The 17,625-nt window shown below is 41.9% G+C and overlaps 2 protein-coding genes and 1 long non-coding RNA gene across 4 annotated transcripts; 1 reads left to right on the top strand and 2 right to left on the bottom strand.

The window, feature by feature from the left end:
- Window positions 1-1,842: 1,842 nt before the first annotated feature.
- On the bottom strand, window positions 1,843-4,947 carry ACOT4 (acyl-CoA thioesterase 4). Its single transcript, XM_090271118.1, has 3 exons — window positions 4,083-4,947; window positions 3,662-3,864; window positions 1,843-2,678 (listed from the first exon to the last, which is right to left on the bottom strand). The coding sequence occupies exons 1-3, from the start codon at window positions 4,537-4,539 to the stop codon at window positions 2,073-2,075; spliced, it is 1,266 nt and encodes a 421-aa protein (XP_090127244.1). The 5' UTR covers window positions 4,540-4,947; the 3' UTR covers window positions 1,843-2,072.
- On the top strand, window positions 4,121-6,311 carry LOC150017019 (uncharacterized). The gene is made up of 2 exons (XR_016509858.1): window positions 4,121-5,131; window positions 5,243-6,311. It is a non-coding gene; the product is annotated as an uncharacterized LOC150017019 (long non-coding RNA).
- A 785-nt stretch (window positions 6,312-7,096) lies between these two features.
- LOC150017018 (acyl-coenzyme A thioesterase 1-like) lies at window positions 7,097-16,374 on the bottom strand. 2 transcript variants are annotated; one of them, XM_090271117.1, is made up of 4 exons: window positions 15,654-16,374; window positions 10,334-10,536; window positions 8,991-9,135; window positions 7,097-8,828 (listed from the first exon to the last, which is right to left on the bottom strand). In XM_090271117.1, the coding sequence occupies exons 1-4, from the start codon at window positions 16,237-16,239 to the stop codon at window positions 8,530-8,532; spliced, it is 1,233 nt and encodes a 410-aa protein (XP_090127243.1). In that variant the 5' UTR covers window positions 16,240-16,374; the 3' UTR covers window positions 7,097-8,529. The 2 variants fall into 2 exon arrangements, with proteins under 2 accessions (XP_090127243.1, XP_090127242.1); XM_090271116.1 differs by having other exon boundaries at window positions 7,098-9,135; window positions 15,654-16,371.
- Window positions 16,375-17,625: the final 1,251 nt, after the last annotated feature.

Below are 17,625 nucleotides of genomic sequence, written 5' to 3'. Positions count from 1 at the left end.
AGACATCTGAATAAAGCTCCCATAAGATTCAATCCTCGTCTCTACTTACTGGTTCTGGTAGTGACAGGTAGCAAAAAAGGCCAACTTTTTTGATTTCAGTAAGAGTTTATTGATTTTGTTTATATTCTTAATTTTAGATAATTGTTGTTAGACAATACCAATTATAAACTGTGGGAATGAGGTCAGTTTCCTAATTCCAGTTTATGTAGCTTATATACCAAGTTTTGAATGGTCTGGAATTAAGGTGTGTTTATGTGATTTAATAATTTCAATTATAAACATACATACAAGAGCATATTTCCTAAGTATGATGTAAAATGTAATTTTTTCCCTGTAGGTTGTAGTGAATAAAGTTGGAAAAACACTTAAGTAAAGGATGTTTATTCTTGTCTAATAATAAGGTACTACATCTACAATGTTTGGTCACAAAAATTCTATATTATATACATGATACACTTAAGTGGTAGCTGACTTAGGTTTCTCTCAACTTACTGGTCTCAGAAAATTAATTCATTTTTGGCTTGTATTCCTGTTAATCATCCTTGTGAAATATATCAGCACTTCTCAATTCCACTTCTGGGTATGTATCTGAAGAAACTCAAAACACTAACTCAAAAGAACATATGCACCTCTATGTTCATTGCATTGTTACTTACAATAGCTAAGATATGGGAATATCCTAGGTGTCCATCAATAGAGGAGAGGATTAAAAAGCTGTGGTACCGTCCTGCCTGGTGTAGCTCTGTGGGCCGGGCATCATACTGCAGACCAAAAGGATGCTGGTTCAGTTCCTGGTCAGGGCACATGCCTGGGTTGCAGGTCAAGTCCCTGGTTGGGGGCAACTGATAGATGTTTTTCTCCCTCTCTTTCTCCCTCCCTTACCCTCTCTCTAAAGATTATATTTATTTATTTTTAGAGAGAAGGGAATGGAGGGAGAAGAGAGGGAGAGAAACATCAATGTGTGGTTGCCTCTCACATGCCCCCAGCTGGGGAACCTGGCCCACAACCCAGGCATGTGCCCTGCCTGGGAACTGAATGAGCTACCTTTTGGTTCATGGGCCGGTGCTCAATCCACTGAGCTACGCCAGCCAGGGCTAACTAAAATCTTTAAAAAAAAAATTATTTTTTAAAGCTGTGTTTCATATATACAATGAAATATTACTTGGCCATAAAAGAGATAGAAATCTTACCTTTTGAGACAGCAATGACAGACTTAGAGGGTATTATGCAAGTGAAGTAAATCAGTCAGAGAAAGACAAATACTATATGATTTCACTTATATGTGGACTCTAAAGAACAATACAAACAACCAAACAAAACAGAAACAGACTCATAGATACAGAGAACCAACTGATGGTTGCCAGAGAGAAGAGTTAGGGGACTAGGCAAAAAAAGTGAAGGGATTAAGAAGTAAAAATTGATAGTTATAAAATAGTCCTGGGGATGTAAATAAAGTGCAACATAGGGAATATAGTCAATAATACTGTATTGTAATAACTATGTATGATTTTAAGTGGATACTGGAAATATCGGGGGCAACACTTTGTAAAGTAGATAATTGTCTAACCACAATGCTGTACAAAACATCAACTGTAAACTGTAAGTGAAAGACACATACAAAAAACCCCGCTATTATACAGAAAAAAACCCACCTCTGTACACTTTTGGCCAATGAAAATTCTACCCTGCTACCAGTGATTGAACCAGTAGCAAACACTGGATGGTCATTCTCTCCCAGTAATGAGAAACGTAACCCAGTATTTGCTTAGCTTTAAGTTTCACCCATGGCTTAAAGTGTTAAGTAGAAAAAAAAAGCTAGAAGAAAACAAATTTTAACAGTGATGATGCTTTTTACTTTTTGTCATATACCTTTAATTGAATCTTCTACAACAGGTATGTGTTACATTAGTAAAATCAATGAGAAAATAACTTATTCAAGAAAATTGCCTAAAGTATATCATTAATACAAGTGACATGAATTAGATATTATTCAGGGGAAAACTTATTCACATAAGTTTATTAAACACTAGAATCTGACCTTGTATCTCTCATGTCAACTACAGACCAATGCATTACAATTTGGGGGAAGCTCCCTTCTGGGTACCTCCAAGATGTATGCAGAAGAAGGTCAGGATTTGCTTCCAAGCATCTACCTGGGCCCTAGAATGAGCCCTGGGCTCCCCACCCCAGATCACAGGCTTTTTCATTAATACGTGCAGCGAAGCTGGGCACATGGGGAAGTAAGGAGGCTCAATGTAATGCCCAGTCCCAGGATAAGAGATGATCTGGGGTTTTTCCTTTCCGTGGGCCTGTAACCGTTCAGAGGCTATTTGGGCATATAACTCACTCCTCCAGTTATGGTCATCCTGACCAACAATGAAGAGGATAGGTCCCTGCACCTTCTCTATTGGAATAATGCAGGGGTTTTCACACCCTCCTACAATGTCATCCCGTATATCCACAATGTCCAGGAGGCCCGAGAAAGTTATCTTAATTCTCCTCAGGTTGTGGCCCAGTGGTGGGATCCAAGTGTCCTTGCAGCATATGCCTTTCTTTCCACTAAACCCGGATCCATTGATGGAAACTGTAGCTGAGATGTTCTTCAAAAATGAGGCCATGGAGAGACAAATATCCGCCCCTAAAGAAATGCCCAAAAGGCCAATGCCTGGGCCCTTTACCTGGAAGAAAAGAAGGGAAAAGAGTGAAGGGTCAAGAACATACCACATAGAAAAATGTTTTTCTAAATACAACTAGATGTGCCTCTACCTTGAATTTATGAACTGGGCACAAGAGAATCAAACTAAGCTGATATGAGTTTCTTCCCACATAGTAAAGAATATCTGGCTGGACACAGAGCAAATAAATCTTAAACTCACAGACAGGTTTGCAAATTGGTTACACACATTCCAGAGAATAGTCCACTAGAGAATGCTGAGTCATGGAGCCTGCGAAGTTCAGGTGGGCATAACCAAATTTCAACATGTTTGAGTATTTAACTGTATGGAACAAAGTTCTGTTTCAAGAAGTGAATTATTCATCAGACCCCATCTAAATATGTCAGCAAATGATTAACTCTATAGAATAGTAAGATGTCAAAGTCCAATTACATAATTCTTAGCTTCTGAAATGGGTGGGCAAGTTCTGACTGAAATTTGAGAACAGCGCTGGCTGGTGTGGCTCAATGGACTGAGTGCTGGCTTGCGAACCAGAGGGTCACTGGTTCAATTCCCAGTCAGGACACATGCCTGGGTTGCGGGCCAGGTCCCCAGTTGGGGGCATGCAAGAGGCAACCACCATTGATCCTTCTCCTTCCCGTCCCCTCTCTCTAAAAACAAATAAGTAAAACCGAGAACATTCTCTGCTGTCAGAAAGATTAAAAAACAAGTATGCAAAGCTAATAAATTAGAAGCTCCAAAACAAAAGAAATTTTAATATTACACATGCCTATGAATAAAGTCTTTATGTGTATTTTATGATTTACTCTGCATTTATTAATCCATCTGACAGAGGAAGTGGAAATAGGCACATAAAGTCAAGGAAGTCTCCAAAAGAAATGTCTGTGAAAGAACAGTACAGCAGCACCTGGCACAAGTGAGTGGCAAGTGACACCCTCTGGAGATATATCTAGAGAGAATTATACAATAGAGGACATTAGGAGAACCTGAGAGTGTTGAAGCATGTAGCACAGGGCTTCTTCAAAGTAGTCCATATTTATGTTGCCGACTTCCTTGGGGAGATCTTCAAAGTCAGAATAAGCTAGAGCCAATGTGGCAAAGCCATGGCTAGCCAGAAGGCTGGCTCGATATTCCAACAGGCCCCCTCCAAGACCAAAGAGATCAATGATCCCTGGGAAAGGTCCAGGTCCTAGAGAAGGGAATATTGTAAAGGGAAGGTATTATATAATTTAAAGATTTTTGCTTTCCTTTTAGGGATCTTTTTAATTTAGTGGTTTCCTGTGAATCAAAGGGAAGAAAACAGCTTCCTGAGTCACTTTGGAAAAGGAAAACAAGTCCCTTTAGGGGAAAAAAAATCTACAAGGTACCTTATTGTTGATGAGTTTACCCCCAGCAAGCCAGGCTCACCTGGCGGCAGGAAGAGGGTGGCGCGCACCCGGCCCGCGCGCACCGGCGCCCGCCGCACCCCGGGTGCAAGGAAGTGCCGCTCGTGCAACGCCCGGCCCAAGAGCCGCCCTCCCTCGGGCTCGTGGCCTTCGAGCACCTCCAGCTCCACGACGAAGGGCGTCTGCACGTCCCGCTTCAGAAACCGCCAAAAGGGCTTCTCCGGCTCCAGGGCCCAGAACAGCCCCATGGGCTCGAGCCCCGCGAAGCTGCCGCCCAGGGCCGGCGCGCGCGTCAGGTCCAGCTCGCCGCCGGCGTCGGCACAGTAGCGCGCGTGGGCTCGGAAGAGCGCACCCTTCTCGTCACGCAGGGACGCGCGCAGCGTTACCGGCTGCCTCGAAGCCAGGCCACGCACGACGATGCGCACGGGCTCGTCCCAGCGGCAGCAGCTCGCTGGCTCTAGCGTCACCGTCGCCGCCATTTCAGCTTCGCGCAGCTGCAATCCCGACAACTAGCAGGGAAGCTCGGGATGGGCCCCGAACCCTGTCCCAGCTCTTGGGTAGCGCGCTGGGAGGTCGGACGGGATCAGTTGCTCTCAGGCTCGGGAGCGGTTTGTGACTGAGTTGCCTCTGGAGATGTATGGGCTCCTCAGTGCCGTGTACCACGCCACGGGACTTGTCTGCGGTGAAAGAACCAGGTGGCTCTCCTGACCCAGGTCAGGGAACACAGGGACAGCCTGAGGTGTGGGTGCGGCACCCTACCCAGGGGGGTGCTTCTTAACCTCAGACGACTTTCACTTGTTGGAAGTGAACGTTATTGAGTAATCAATCGTGGTGAGACCAGCGTTGAATGAGTTTAGGCAGAATTCCAAGAATTTCATTCCCTTCACGGAAAATGGTAACTTAAAAAAACCTTTTTTTTTTAGTGGAAAACGTATGCACAGAAAAGCGCACACATCCGAAAGGTACAGTTCAACGAATTTTCACACTCTGAACATACCTGCCTAATACCTGCCTTAGCACTCAGATCCAGAAACGTCATTACCAGTGCTCCAGAAGCCACCCTCCCCAAAGGTATGCTATTTTGGCTCCAACAAAACGGCTTCGTTTTTTTTACTGCATTTTATGGGAATGAATCCTTCAGTATGTTTTGTCTTTCTGCTTTTGCCCGGTGGTGACACCAAGAACTGTTTCCTTCTCTCTGTCTGCTCTGCCATTCGTGACATCAGAAGGTGGCTGTCAGAGTAATTGGGGCTTCATGCTTCCTTGTTCACGGTGAGTGGGAGAGAGTTCATTCCATGTGACTGAAATCACGTACTTTCCCCTGGATGGAACGTTAGGATTGGCTTAAACCAAACACGGATCACTATCACTGCCCTTGCGTCGGGTGGAGTTAGCTTTCCCTGGGGGTGGAGTTAGCGTTCCCTGGGGGTGGGGTTAGCTTTCCCTGACGCCCAGAGGGCAATAACCAGAATGGAAAACAAGACTTCCGGTACCGAACGCTGAGTAAGCACTTGGCAGTATTCCTGAGAGCCATGGAGGAGACCCATTATGATATCGATGGCTTTTTAGAAATGAGAGCAAGAAAAGAAATTCTTTAAAATTAGAGAAAGTAACTATGGGATTAAAAGGAGTTATGACTATTAATGGAAGTAATTAAGGAAATCAGAGGTTGGCTTTTAGAAGACTGTTGTTAATTAGATTTGAACGAGGGATTTGACATTAGAAAATTAATTGTAGGAAACAAGAAGAAATTAAGCACATAGCAGTATTTCACTGCAAAATGAAAATCCTCAGTTTATCTTCAACTCTCAAAGTCAAGTGGGGGATGAGGGACACTGAAAACAAGTCAGGTGAAGGGGTACAGGGGATGCCACCCCCAAATACATCATTTTGGCATATTGATTATTTTGAGCTAAAAGCACTTGAAAAACAACAGGTGCAAGAAGGGCCCTCATTCCCCATTTTTCCCCTAAAAGGAGATGAAACTCACGTGAGAGCTGTCCTCCCTATAGCAGGAGGAAGAAAACAATCTTATCACTAGAAGAAACAGGGGCTAAGGCTGAGAGAATTCTGCACAAGATCTTGTTAAAATAATTTCTCTTCCTTTAGTCTCCCCATGTATTTTACTTTTCTACAGTTGCCACTCTGTTCAATCTAGTATGTAAATACTTAGGTTTTGCCACTTCTTCATTTTCTTGTGGAGACTTTCTGTACATGTAAAAATAAAATGGGTATGCTTTTTCCTTGTTAATCTGTATTATGTCAATTTAATTCTCAGGCCTAACCAGAAACCCTAAGAGGACAGAGGCAAAATTTCTGCCTAGCAAAATTTTGGTAATATTAGGATAGTAACAAGTATTGAAATAGAGCACAAATGGATGTTGTCAAAATGGTGAGGAAGGCAAGAAGTCTTGTCATATTCCTAGAACTTATTTCTGATGAATCTCTCAACAAATATAAAAGATACAATATCCTTCTCAGCTCATTATTCGACCCTTCAATATGTAAGTAAAAAATGAAAAGTTTTCTACGAAAAAAACTAAGAAATTGCACTGGTTTGACAGTTTACACATCCTTAAAACTCCAGTGAGCTGGTTCAGCTTTGCCACTATTCTCCACAGTTCCCAAATGGTTATCCTGCAGAGAGCACAGATGGGCTTTAACGGAATTTGTGACGATACACCTGAAGAACACGATACTGTGTGTGTGTGAATGTGAACGAATGTACACAAATGTACATTCTACTGGATGGATGAGAAGAAGCAGAACTTGATGGAGAAATGGCTCTGTGCCCACATAAAATGAAGAACCACAGAGATAAGGGAAGCAGCTTAACAAAGAGAAGAAACAGGGTTTGGGGAAACTGAGCCACAGCTCTACGTTTACTATGTGAAGAACTTCTCTGAGACTCAGTTTCCTCATAGGTGAAATGAAGATGACATCTGCATTACACAGATTGGTGAGGATGAAGTGACGAGCACACAATAGTATACAGGAACAAGCCGAAAAACAGAAAGCACTGTACTGTTTTCAGGGAGGAAAATGTCAAGAATTGCTTTATTAAAAAGATAACTGAGGAAATAACACCATAGCCATAAGTTAAGACATTTTTTTACTTTAAATATATAAAGCTTTAAGAGAAGTTTAGTAAGCCTATTATGGAATTATTTATATCAAGTGATATAAGTATTCATCATTTATTTTACATCAGTGATTGTTAAAATCACTTATGAAATTCATCTAAATAATGTTTTGCCAGCTTTCAAGACAATTAAATCATAAAGGTCCATATGTGTACATAGAAACATAACTTAGAAATTATTTGCTCTAGGAAAATACTTATTCATTTAAGACATCGACAAACTGAAAATATATTTGCTATGAAAATTTTTAGTAGTTTTACATCAAGTAGAAATCAACTAGTAATTTATAGCTAATATGTTCACTTCCATTCTTAAAGGAAAAACTCAAATCTGATATTTTTTATAATATATGCTTTTCTTCTATGGTAAGTAATCATTATTAATTAATGTATGTTTATTTTTACTTTATTTAATCTTTATATTTTTTTTCCATTACCATGTAAGTCCCCTTATATCTCCCTCCCCCATCAAATTAATTATTAAACAAATTCAACAAGTAATAATAATTACTGAGCACCAATTATGTACAAGTCACTATTAATCAGTGTTACTCACTTTTCCTTTCAGAGCTAAAGCCTTGTGTGCTGTGAGACTAAAAGGTACACTTTTTTCATCTGTTATGTATGTTGTCATTGTTAATTTTTATGAGTTTATTTAGGGTGGTGGTGAGGGGTGGAGAGAGCCTAATACATGGTGACAGAAGATGGTTTGACTTTGGGTGGTGGGCACACAGTGCAATGCACAGATCTTGTATCACAGAAATGTACACTTGAAACCTATATGATCCTATTAACCAATGTCACCCCAATAATTTAATACAAAATTGAAAAAAAAAGTTTATTTGAGCCAAAATGAAGACATATGCCTAGGAGCAAGATCTCAAATACTCCCTATCTATTGTATTTTCTGCAGAATCACTTTGCTCCCAAACAACTGAAAAGGATGTAGTTTATAAAAATCTTGGAAACTCATTGCTAAGTTCATTTTAACAATGAGGAGGGAAAAACTCTTAAGTAATTATTAAAAAGAAAAAATCTAACTACAGCCCTGACTGTTGTGGCTCAGTTGGTTGGGCATCGTCCCATAAAGCGAAAGGTCGCTTCAGTTTCTGGTCAGGGCACATGCCTGGGTTGAGGGTTCAGTCTCCAGTCTGGGCACATATGAAAGGCAACAGATTGATGTCTCTCACCCTCTTTCTTCCTCCCTTCCCCTTTTTAAAAATAAGTAAATAAAATCCTTTTTAAAAAACTACACATGCACACTAATTGTAACAGTTATTCCCAAGGATTAATTAGCACCAGAGATGCCACACAATCAAGAAAGAGATTACAATTTTGGTGGGCTCATCCCCTTTTCTCCACCCAGGTGTTTGTGGAAGAAAATCTGGAGCTGCTTCCAAGCATCCACCTGGGCCATGGCATGAGCCCGTGGCTCCCCTCCCCAGATGACAGGTCTGCTCACCAAAGTGTGCAGGGAAGCGGGGCACATGGGAAAGTAAGGAGGCTCGATGTAGTGCCCCGCCGCCGGGTAACAGATGACCTGGGGCTTCTCCTTACCATGGGCCTGTAAGCGGCTACAGGCCTCATTAGCATAAAACTCACTCTTCCAGTTGTGGTCATCCTGACCTACAAGGAACAGGAAGGCACTCTCAGCCCTTTCTACAGGAATTAAGCTCTTCTGGTCAGGTCCTTCCAAAGGGCTGTTCAGGACATCCAAAATGTCTGCAGTGCCGTCTTTGGTCACCTTGATTCGATTTAGGTTGAAGCCTAGAGGGGACAGGGTCTCACCCTTATAGTGTAAGGTTCCTCCGACATTGGCCACTGAGCCGTTAATTATGACAGCGGCAGTGATGCCCTTCAGGAATGAGGCCATGGAGAGGCAGAGATCACCTCCTTTGGAAATCCCAAGCAGCCCAACTCCTGGACCCTTTACCTGAATTAAGGACAGAGGAAAAAGAATGAGTCCATGAACCAGCCTACTGTAGTGCCTAGAACTGGAAGTCAGTTGGAACGGAGCCTGAATCTGGGCTCCACCCTTTACCAAGGTTTGCAACCTTGGGATATTATTCTTCCTTTCCACAATTTCTGCATCAACATTGTTGTGACTTCGACAACTATGTGGATGATCTACTAAATATTATGGCCTCCCAATTCCTTGACCTCCATATTTCCAATAATATTTTTCTGTACCCCACCTGAGCCATCCACTCCCATTGCCATAACCTAAACTAAACCATCATCAGTAGGTACCTCATCTTCAAAATCTCAGCTGCCAGCATTCTACTTTCTAATCAGCATCTTAAATACTTCCAGTTTAGCCATTTTAGTGCTACCTGTTTCCATCTACCAGTTTTTTCACTATCAGTATTTCTCTCACGTTCACTTCCCACCTCATCAAGCTGAGATTTCAAGTTTTCATTGTTATTATCACTCCCGTGCAAGCACTCTTAACTAATATCTCTCTTCCTTTGGTCACACTTGCCTGGAAAAGTGATAACTTTGGTTAAATCCACCTATTCACTTCCTCTAGGCCTGAATTTGCGCAAATGAACGTTATTGGAGGAAAAAAATACACATTTGTGCTGACAGATATTTCGTTTGATGACCACAGATTTCAAATGTGCATCTATACTGCCCCCTAGTCCTGCCACACTTCACGGTGTTTGCTTTTTGCTTCTGCAAAAGATAATTTCACATTCTCCTACCTTCTCAAGCCTCTTGAACCCCTCTCTATTTCCCTTTAATATCTTCATACTTTCATCTCCTCATAGAAGATACCCAGTAGGAACTTCCTAATTTTCCCCCGCTAAATCTACTTTGTTCCAAGTGAGCTCAAGCTCTCTGCCTTTCTTCCTGCTTCCCAAAGAAGAATCTGTTCTCAAAGCCACTCTTCTGCTTGGCTTGGGATCCCATCCACTCTCATTCTTATAAATCTTGCTCCTACAGCTACTTCTCTTTCATAACTTTCTTCTTTCCTGGCTCATTCCCATAAGTGTACTTCAGCTCTAGTACCTCTATATTTGAATAATTCCTTGACCCCACAGCCACTCTGCTATAGTTTTCTTCTCTCTTTCACAGCAAAATGTGTGGGAGAAGTTGTCCGTAGACCACAAAAAAAGACAAATTCAAACCTGAGGGTGATTAAGCAGGTAGTTCACAGCTTCTTCAAAGTACTCCAGGTGGAGGTTCTCCATGCCTTTGGGGAGGTCTTCATAGTTATAATAAGCCAAAGCCATCACAGCAAAACCCTTCCCAGCCAGCAGACTAGCTCGATATTCCATAAGGCCACCTCCAGCTCCAAAAATGTCCACAATCCCAGGAAAGGGCCCCGGTTCTTTGGAAGAAACAAAACACAAAATTAATTATTCCTAAAATTCTTTGCAGTGATGTCAAAAGCCATTTGTTGCCTATTTGGTAATGTCAGAGTCTTCTGTTGACCATTAGAAATGCTGAAACACCTCTGGTCTTCAAATATCCAGACAATGGCATAGACTAAAATCCACATTCCCTTCTACACCCAGAGCCTCAAAGCAGCACAGATTTTTACAAAGATTATGTATTACTTTTGTAATTAAGAATAATTTAGACAATGAACACAGCAAAATCACTGCCCTCTCCCCCCAAATTGACAATGCCAAATGCTAGTGAGAGTGCAGAGCAGTGGAACCCTTATACATTGCTGTGGAAATGCAAAATGAGACAGCCACTCTGAAAAACCAGTTGGGCAATTTTATATAAATATACTTATCATATGATCCAGCAATCTCACTTCTAGGTATATTTACCCAAGAGAAATGAAAACTTGTGTTCTCATAAAAACCTGTACGCAAGTGTATGTAGTAACTTTATTCATAATCTTCAGTGACTTGAAACCCAAATGTCTTTATAGTGGTGAGTGAATACATCCATACAATGAGGTACTACTAAGGAATATGAAAGAACTACTGATGCATGAAGCATACTTTGTATGATTCTGTTTATTGGATATTTTCACCATTTATATAAAAAGTTTATTTAACACGCAAAATTTAAAGAACAATAATAAAGCAAACACTTTACCAAGTCCCAGAGGAACACATTCAGTTTCATTCCATTTACATAAAAATGTTAAATATAGGCACAATAAACAAAATGCAGTTTAAAGTACATACATAAATGGTAATATGGTAAAGAAAATCAAGAGAATAAAATCCAGGACAGTGGAAAGTGAGGTAAGATGCACAGATACTGTTTTTGAGATTTATCCATTTGATTCTTGTAGCTGCAGTTCATTTACATTTGCTGCTGTAAATATACCTCAATTTATTTATCATTTCTATTATTGATAGACATTTGGGCTGTTTCCAGTTGGTTTTGCTACAAACAATACCTCTTGGTGCATGTGAACAGTAATAGAATGATATAATCAACTTTATATGTAAAAAATTGTTTCCAGGAATAGATAAATATATTCCTTTTGGCAGTGTGAATTTCTTTTCCTCTACATACTTGTTAACAATTGGTAATATTACACTTTTAAATTTAGGCAAATTTTGAGGGTGTGAAATGTGTACTTTCATTTTGCATTTCCCTGAGTCCTGACAGAATAAACATCTTTTTATTTTTTTTATTGGCCAATTGCTTTTTATACAATGGAAATATTATCCAATAATTTCAGAAGACTTCCAGTTAATAGCAAAAGGCCTTCCTCCTTCATGCTAATTTTCTTCACTTTAAAATACTGTAGGAATTATAAACAAAGTTGTAAAATTGAGAAACCTTTTAAGAAATTAAAAACTTGAAACTCCCGATAAATTTATTTATTTTTTAAAATTACAGTGATCTTCTTGTTAGCCAGGATAGATAGCAAACCAAAGCAGAGTGGGGGAGGGAGACATGTCTCACTCATTAATTCGGCAGTCCTGAGCATGGTCAGGTGTTCCGAAAATCACAGGAAAAACCATGATAGCACAGAAGGAGGGGAGCGCTTGATATTCTGTATGTATCATTTCCACTACCTGGGAAAGAAAGTCTTTGAAAGTCCAACAAAGATATAAAGAAGAAATACTCATCCAGACAGGTAGGAGGGGCAGAGCTGGGGCAGAGAGGACGTGGTGTGATGGTGGTGGAAAGTACAGTCACACATTATAAAAGTAGGGAGAGATACCTGGGGAATGATCGAGCGCCACCAGACTGCACAGCTCATGGATCCAGCACCAGGGAAAATAAAGCCTCATTGCTTCTGACTGTGAAAATCAGTGGGGGTTGTGGCAGAGGAAGAATCTGCTCGTCTCTCAGCAGTGTCTGTTTAGAGAGCTCCATAGTCCAAGAACAGCCACAAACCCACCCACTCTGGGAACCACAACCAGGGCAAAGCTAGAGGGGTGTCAGTCCCATAGAAAAAGCGGAAGAAGTGCATAGAACAGGGGAGAGTGCTAAGCAAGCAGCATTGTTCCTTCTCAGACCCCTCCCCCACATACACCGCCACAACATGGTGAAACAGGTCGCTCTGCACTGACGAATACCTAAGGCTCCGCCCCTTACAACATACCTGGTGCAAGAGCTGTACCTAAGACACACAGGCAAACACAGAAAGCTATCAAGATGAGGAGACAGAGAAGTATGGCCCAAAAGAGGGAGCAGATCAAGGTTCCAATGGGAGAACTAAGTGATGAGGAGATAGCCAACCTAACAGACACAGAGTCCAAAACTGGTAATAAAGATAACAGACTAGACAGATATCCTTGAGTATGGCAAGTGCAGAAGGGGAGAAGCAAAGGCTATGCTAAGTGAAACAAAGGAAAATCCACAAGAAACCAATGGTGAGGGAAGGAAACCAGGTTTCAAATCAATGACTGGGAACATAAAGAAGAACTAAACAGTCAACCAGTACAGAATGAAGAAACAAGAATTGAAAAAACTGAGGAGAGACTGAGGAACCTCTGGGACAACTTTAAACGTGCCAACATCCGAATCATAGGGGTCCCAGAAGGAGAAGAGGAAGAGCAAGAAATTAAAAGCTTATGTAAAAAAATAATGAAGGAAAATGTCCCAAATTTGGCAAAGGAAATAGACATACAAGTCTAGGAAGCACAGAGAGTCCCAAACAAGCTAGATCCAAAGAGGACCACACCAAGACACATCATCATAAAGGGCCAAAGTTTAAAGATAAAGAGAATCTTAAGAGCAGCAAGAGAAAGGCAAAGAGTTACTTAAAAGGAGTTCCCATAAAACTATCAGCTGATTTCTCAAAAGAAACTTTGCAGGCAAGAAGGGACTGGCAAGAAGTATTCAATGTGATGAAAAGCCTTGCTAAAAACCAAGATTACTCTATTCAGCAAAGCTATCATTTAGAGTGGAAGGGCAGATAAAGTGCTTCCCAGACAAGGGAAAGCTAAATGAGTTCATCATCACCAAGCCCTTATTATATGAAATGTTAAAGGAACTTACTTAAGAAAAAGAGGATCAAAACTATGAACATTAAAATGACAACAAATTCACAACTATCGACAACTGAATCTAAAAAATTAAAACAAAAACAAACTGAGCAAACCACCAGAACAGGAACAGAATCATAGGTGTGGGGATCATTTGGAGGGTTATCAGCTGGAAGGGGAAGGGGATAAATACAGGAAAAGGTACAGGGATTAAGAAGCATAATTGGTTGGTACAAAATAGACAGGGAAGTTAAGAATAATATAGGAGAAGATGAAGCCAAATAACTTATGTGCACAACCCATGGACATGAACTAGGCGGGGGGTGGGATTGCTGGAAGGAAGTGGGGTACTGGGTGGAGGGAAGGAAAGGGAAAAGAAATTGGAAAAATTGTAACAGCATAATCAATAAAATATACTTATAAAAAAGTATTCAAAGTGATGAAAAGCAATGATCTACACCAAGATTACTCTATCTAGCAAAACTATCATTTAGAATTTAAGGGCAGATAAAGTACTTCCCAGACAAGGCTAAAGGAGTTCATCATCACCAAGCCCTTATTATGAAATGTCAAAGGGACTTATTTAAGAAAAAGAAGATCAAAACTATGAACGGCAAAATGACAACAAACTCACAACTATCAACAACTGAGTTTAAAAACAAAAACAGATTAAGCAAACAACTAAAACAGGAACAGAATCATAGGTATGAAGATCATTTGGAGGGTTATCAGTAGCGAGGGGGAAGGGGGAAAATAGGGGAAAAGGTACAGGGATTAAGAAGCATAATCCGTCGGTACAATATGGGAAGCCAGGGTGCTTGGTGGTGGCAAATGTAGCTCAGCCCCAGATTTGAAAAACCACTGGGAGCGTGGCAGCACACAGGACCCACTCCACACACTGGTTTTCCCGTGGGGAACCAGGCCTGCATTTCTATAATAGCTAAAAGCTTGCTTTCTGCTAAAGGACCCCCTCATCCTGGGCTGAGAACAACAGATGTTCAGCATGTAACCTTGAACCAGTTTCTTAGGGCCTATTCTGGGCCAATTTCTAAGAACAGGATGTGGCTAGACGAGTTATCCTTAACCTCCATGCATGTGTAACATTCATTCCTCTGTTATATAAAAGTAATTATCATATAAGGCAATGATTGGCACAATGATTCATAACTTTCTTGAATGTAATCCACCTAAAGAATTAACAAAAGCCTGTTAAGGCTGGGGCAAGCTGCGCTTTCTCCTCTGAAAAGTGGCCAGTTTCGCCCCCTCTTGTCCACAGGATTCTTGCAGTTCTTGTGCATTTATTCATTTCATTCACGAAGCCGTGGACCTGCTGGTCGGAGGTCCGCGACAGTACAAAATAGACAGGGGGATGTTAAGAAAAGGTAAGGAAATGGAGAAGCCAGAGAACTTATATGCACAACCCATGGACATGAACTAAGGCGGGGGCGGGGTGGGGATTGCTGAAGGGAAAGGGGTACCGGTAGAGGGGACAAAGGGAAAAAATTGGGACAACTGTAATAGCATAATCAATAAAATATACTTTAAAAAAGAAAGAAAGGTTTGGAAATTGTATTTTAATCCCAAGGTCTGGAAAGGGACGAAGAGTGGGAATCTAGAACCTGGCTACAAGAATAAAACACCTAAAATCACCATAGTTGGGTGCTAGCTGGGTGCCCTCTGGCACTTCCAGCTCAAGTGTATCTCACAAATAAACTTGCTGTCTCATTTCCACTATATCTGTTATCTCCTGCCTGATGAATTCATCTCTTGCGAGCCAGACCAGAACCGAGGAGGGGGAGCCCCCTAACTCGGTATCCTGGATAACAGTTTTCCTTTCTTTAGGATATTTTTTAACTGACCTCTCAGTTTTGGAGCGGCAGAGCCATATCCTCAGCCAGACTTACATTCCATCCCTGTCTCCTTGACACTTTAAGGCCCCACTGACCTTTTGAACTTTGGGAGCTCCCTCCATCCTCTCTGTAGAATAGAAGGAAGTAAGAAAAAAAGCAGTAAAAATTGGAATTGGGTCGCTGACCTGGAGGCAGGAAGAGGGTTCCGCGCACATGGCCAGCGCGCACAGGCTCCCGGCGCACCCCGGGTGCAAGGAAGTCGCGCTCGTGCACCATCCGGCCCAGGAGCCGCCCTCCCTCCGGCTCATGGCCGTCTTGCACCTCCAGCTCCACGACGAATGGCGTCTGCACGTCCCGCTTCACCAGCCGAAGCAAGGGCTTCTCGGGTTCCAGGGCCCAGAGGAGCCCCATGGGCTCGAGCCCCGCGAAGCTGCCGCCCAGGGCCGGCGCGCGCGTCAGGTCCAGCTCGCCGCCGGTGTCGGCACAGTAGCGCGCGTGGGCTCGGAAGAGCACACCCTTCTCGTCGCGCAGGGACGAGCGCAGCGTGACCGGCTGTTCCGGGGCCAGGCCCCTCACGATGATGCTCACGGGCTCGTCCCAGCAACATCGGCTCGCGGGCTCCAGGGTCACGGTCGCTGCCGTTCTGGCGGGGGCCCAAGAGACCAGGCTACCATGCCTCAGCTTTGGAGGCCTCGGCAGCAACGCCCAGCTACTCGGGCCCCTTCGGCTGAGTCCGGACGCTCGCAGGACAGCGGGAGACAAGGCCATCATTTTGCGACTTGATTTTAGAATTCGGATCAACTGCACAGGGCTGTGGAGAAAGTGCTGTGGAGAAAGTTAGAACTGGTTGGACAGCCTCTAATGGCAGGCTGGTCCAACTGCAGGCGAAGATCCCAATGGGCAGAGCAGCTCTAAATTGAGCTTGGAGGGAGAGTCCTGCCAATCAGTAGCAGAAGTGCACAGATACAAATGAACTTGCTTAAAGCCTCTTCGCTGAAGCACTTCCACTTTATTTGGGAGAGAATATCCCAGTTCCGCCTCTTAAAAGCTCTTTAACCTGTGCTAGACCAGGGTTGCCACTGAAGGAAACCTGTCACATTGCAGTCTCCCGTCTCCACCCTTAATAGCTAAGCAGTGTAGGACAAATTGAGTTCTATAACTTTGTTGATAATAGTCATAGGTCTTTTCTTTGAAAATGTGCACCATGATATTCTGCTTGTATTATTTGTGTGTATGCTTATCTTCCACACCATGCCGTGTCTAAAGAGCCTGGTGTATTACTGTGCGACTTCAGCTTCATTCCTTTTAGGGGTAAAAACACCCAAATGAGATAATAGTTATTATTTTTGTTATATATTGGACTCTCATGTTTCACTTAGGCAAATGGTATCTCCTTTCCATCCTGGACTTTTTCACCTTTTCCTAATTTTTCATAAATTATGGGTTTTACCCTGTGGTGGATTTTTTTCATCAAACTTCAAGCCTCTTTCAAGGCCTTGTACTTGATTTTACATTCATAATTTCATATTCTTTTCATTAGAGAAATCTGAAAATTGCATGAACTTTAAGCCCCCTGTTGATCTCAAACATATTATTTACCTAAATTGTCAGGAGGCCAAAATCATACAGAAAAGCATTTATTTGGGATTTCAAGGAGCTACAAATTTGGGCACACTGATTCAGGTAGCAACGCAAAGTGTCTGACAGAGAAGAAAAGCCAGGGGTTTTTAAAAGGCAAAAGAGGAGATTTGCCTAAGTCATTCATAAAGAATTTAAATTGGTGCTGGCGACAGAAAGTTAACCTTGTCTAAATATAATTGATTGCTAAAAATATCGATAAGTAAAAAGTCCACCATCTCTGTGAGGAGTTGCAGGTGTTTTTGTAGCATCCTAGAATATTTATAGTTCTACCCAGTTCAGAAATCCACGTTCATTTTGGTAAGGATGTACATAAAACCAATTTCCTTAATGGCCTCTCGGCTCCATTTTAAAGCTCCTTAACATAAGTGAGTCTATTTTATTTCACAGTTGACAAAATAGAGCCATATATTTCTCCAGCAAAACAGCTTTTTTCAAGAACAACAAAAACTTGCAATTTGGGATGTGCAGTGAGAAAGTAAACCACTGCAAGTCCAGAGAACAAAGGAAAGAAATCCT

The sequence above is a fragment of the Furipterus horrens genome, unplaced genomic scaffold (assembly GCF_987537825.1).
Source record: "Furipterus horrens unplaced genomic scaffold, mFurHor1.1.pri manual_scaffold_3, whole genome shotgun sequence".
NCBI lineage: Eukaryota > Metazoa > Chordata > Mammalia > Chiroptera > Furipteridae > Furipterus > Furipterus horrens.
This window is presented reverse-complemented; position numbering and strand designations above follow the sequence as displayed.